This window comes from Triticum aestivum, chromosome 1A (assembly GCF_018294505.1).
Source record: "Triticum aestivum cultivar Chinese Spring chromosome 1A, IWGSC CS RefSeq v2.1, whole genome shotgun sequence".
NCBI lineage: Eukaryota > Viridiplantae > Streptophyta > Magnoliopsida > Poales > Poaceae > Triticum > Triticum aestivum.
The window spans coordinates 509648541-509651174 of record NC_057794.1 but is presented as its reverse complement, the minus strand read 5'-3'; the positions used below and the strand labels follow the sequence as shown (position 1 = coordinate 509651174).

At 39.0% G+C, this 2634-nt stretch overlaps 1 protein-coding gene across 2 annotated transcripts in view; it reads right to left on the bottom strand.

Annotated features, from left to right (window-relative positions):
* Positions 1-543: 543 nt before the first annotated feature.
* LOC123061193 (DNA mismatch repair protein MSH5) overlaps positions 544-2634 on the bottom strand; it is a 20366-nt gene continuing 18275 nt past the window's right edge. For both annotated transcript variants that reach the window (XM_044484146.1, XM_044484156.1), the window contains 6 exons: positions 1756-1809; positions 1564-1646; positions 1431-1462; positions 1323-1346; positions 939-1054; positions 544-830 (listed from right to left, as the gene is read on the bottom strand). In XM_044484146.1, coding sequence (XP_044340081.1) covers positions 744-830; positions 939-1054; positions 1323-1346; positions 1431-1462; positions 1564-1646; positions 1756-1809 — 396 coding nt within the window. In that variant the 3' untranslated portion in view covers positions 544-743. The remainder of the gene's footprint in view (positions 831-938; positions 1055-1322; positions 1347-1430; positions 1463-1563; positions 1647-1755; positions 1810-2634) is intronic.

Genomic DNA, 2634 nt, shown 5'->3' with positions numbered 1-2634 from the left:
TGTGACATATATTCTATAAGTCAGTCTGTTCCGGCACTGCAGGTGAGCCCCACACCATGCTGGCATGCCTAGTCAACGATACATACATATCTAAACGTGATTTGAACCGTATTTGAACCATATTGCAAAGTGTTATAACCAGTTTAGTATATTTTTCAAGTTCAGACACCAAGGTGAACATCTACGGCAAGTTTAAGAACCAAGGTGAACATCTACGGCAAGTTTAAGAACCACGAGTGTTATTACCTAGTACAACTTTGTATTAACTTTGTACTAAATCAACTACACTTATTTTAGGACAAAGGGAGCATACACTAAGGAAGGTTGCCAGGGGATCGAATCTTGGAGCAGGGGGTTCGAATCTTAAAGCAGGCAAATCCATGGTTTTTTTTTTGAGGGGTAGGCAAATCCATGGGTTTTTTTTTTTTTGAGGGGTAGGCAAATCCGTGGGTAGTCCAGTGCAGCTGCCACCATGTGCAGGCGAGCACTTCCCATATGTGACAACACTAAATCGGGCCGAATCGTCTCAGAAAAACTAAGGACTGGATGGTCAAAATCGATTCCTCATTTGAATATGCTGGGGAAGCAAAAAAAAAACATACGTACAACTGTAACGATGCAATAGGTGGAGTTAAGTATTTGCAGCCAACACCAACAGCACTCCAATTTTCGTTCACGGCTTATGTACAACGCTCTGCTGGTTCTGAAATTCAGCCACTCTTGTAACTCCAACGCAGCCCAATCTACGCCTCAGGGGGAAATACGTCCTCAAAGAAGTGGTTCAGATCACCTTTTCGCGGATCGAAGGCCAACAATTTTGCCATTGCATCCTGAAATTTTGAACAAATACTCATCATATATTCACTTACAATAACTATCCCACTCTGCATGTAACAGCCTAGCTAACGACAGAACAAACATGCATGCAAGTCATAAACCTGGTATTGCTTGTCCTTTGCCGCCAAATTATCGCAGATCATGCGCCTTACAGGTCTCTTGGAATGGATATCCTCCAGAACACTAGCAGATCTCTGAATAACTTCACTGGGAACACCTGCGAGCAGCCAAACATGAGAATCATTTCTCTATGAGCAGTCATGCTGTCCGGTTTCTTTCTTTTCACAAGATCTCTTCGAGCCACACGTGTCATGATGTAGATCAAGTAAAATAGTACTCCCATAGCATATGAATTTCTGAATACAATGGCAACTAACAGTGTGAAATAAATAAATAAATTTAGCCTTTCATCAAAATGAAAGCAGATTAGTTTATCATGCTATCACAATTTGCCAGCTCAATAGAATTTTACTCCATGAACATACCAGCAAGCTGTGCACAATGAAGTCCTGCAAGAAAAGATGTGTTACTTGTTATCTGACTCAAAAGGATCCGTATCTATCATTGTATAAATGCTGTATACATAAGCTTACCAAAGCTCAAGAGTGCCTGTCCAGGTACAAGTCTTCACCATGGGTATCACAAGTTACATAGCAAATTAGTACCAAAAGGAAATTATTCGGAACAAGAAAAACACATAACAGCTAAGCTTTCATATCTACTTACCTGTAAAGGAATATGATGTCTTCATTGCTTGTCTGTCCATCAGGATTCAGAACACTCATGGTACAGCATTTTATATGTTCAGACTGCAAAATTTCTCACATTTACCAATCGTTATAACCAGGGTCAGGAAACCTCAAATGTAAAAGGACATACAAAATTTCTATACACCAGCAAACTAGTTGTTTTCTTAACCTGTGGGAAGTAGTTTTCGGCGAAGATCTCCGTCAGATGTGTTGACAAAAGGACCTGCAAGGTTGCAGCAGTTAGATCATATCGCAACACATTACAGTGGTAAATATTACTATAAGAATTCCATCATTTATCCATAGAGTAAATTTACAGCATTCCCACATTCAATCAAGCTGTTTAAGAGATATACAAATCAATCAGCAAAACTAATGTGTCGCGATACTCATGCCATTCAGGAAAAAATATGCCGTTATGAAAGAAACTCTTACGGTTTCAAGAACTGGCCATGGACAGGGTGCATCGAAGCTAGCTATCCACGTGCCAGAACTATGAGTTGGTTTCAAGATCTTACGGGTTTTAACTCTAGCCTACCCCAACTTGTTTGGGACTAAAAGGCTTTGTTGTTGTTGTTGTACAAAAGAAACTCTTATATAGGAAATATGTTATAGGATGCAGAATGAATATCGGACCAAGTTTTCCCTTCGACAAAATATAGAGCCATATATAGAACCTGTTTTAGGTATAGAACGATACATTGACAATAATATGTTACTCATGCTTGAAAGCATCAAACAAAATAAACAATATGATTCAAGAAACGCAACATTATGCCTTACTTCCATCCCTTATTTGCACTCAGTGTTCTATTCTACAGTCCCGTTTTCACACAAGTACAGAGTTCGAGTAATACTGGACCTTTCTGTATATCTTCTTTTCAAGTAAGAAAATATAGTATATCCATTTTCTATCATGAATCGAATTTTGATTCAGTTTTAAAAATGCATAAATCTGCCGCCAAACAAGGGTAACCATTCTGGTACCGGTATTCACAACTCTAATGTCCAGTAACCGATGTGGCATTAAAATGCCTAATTTAAAGTG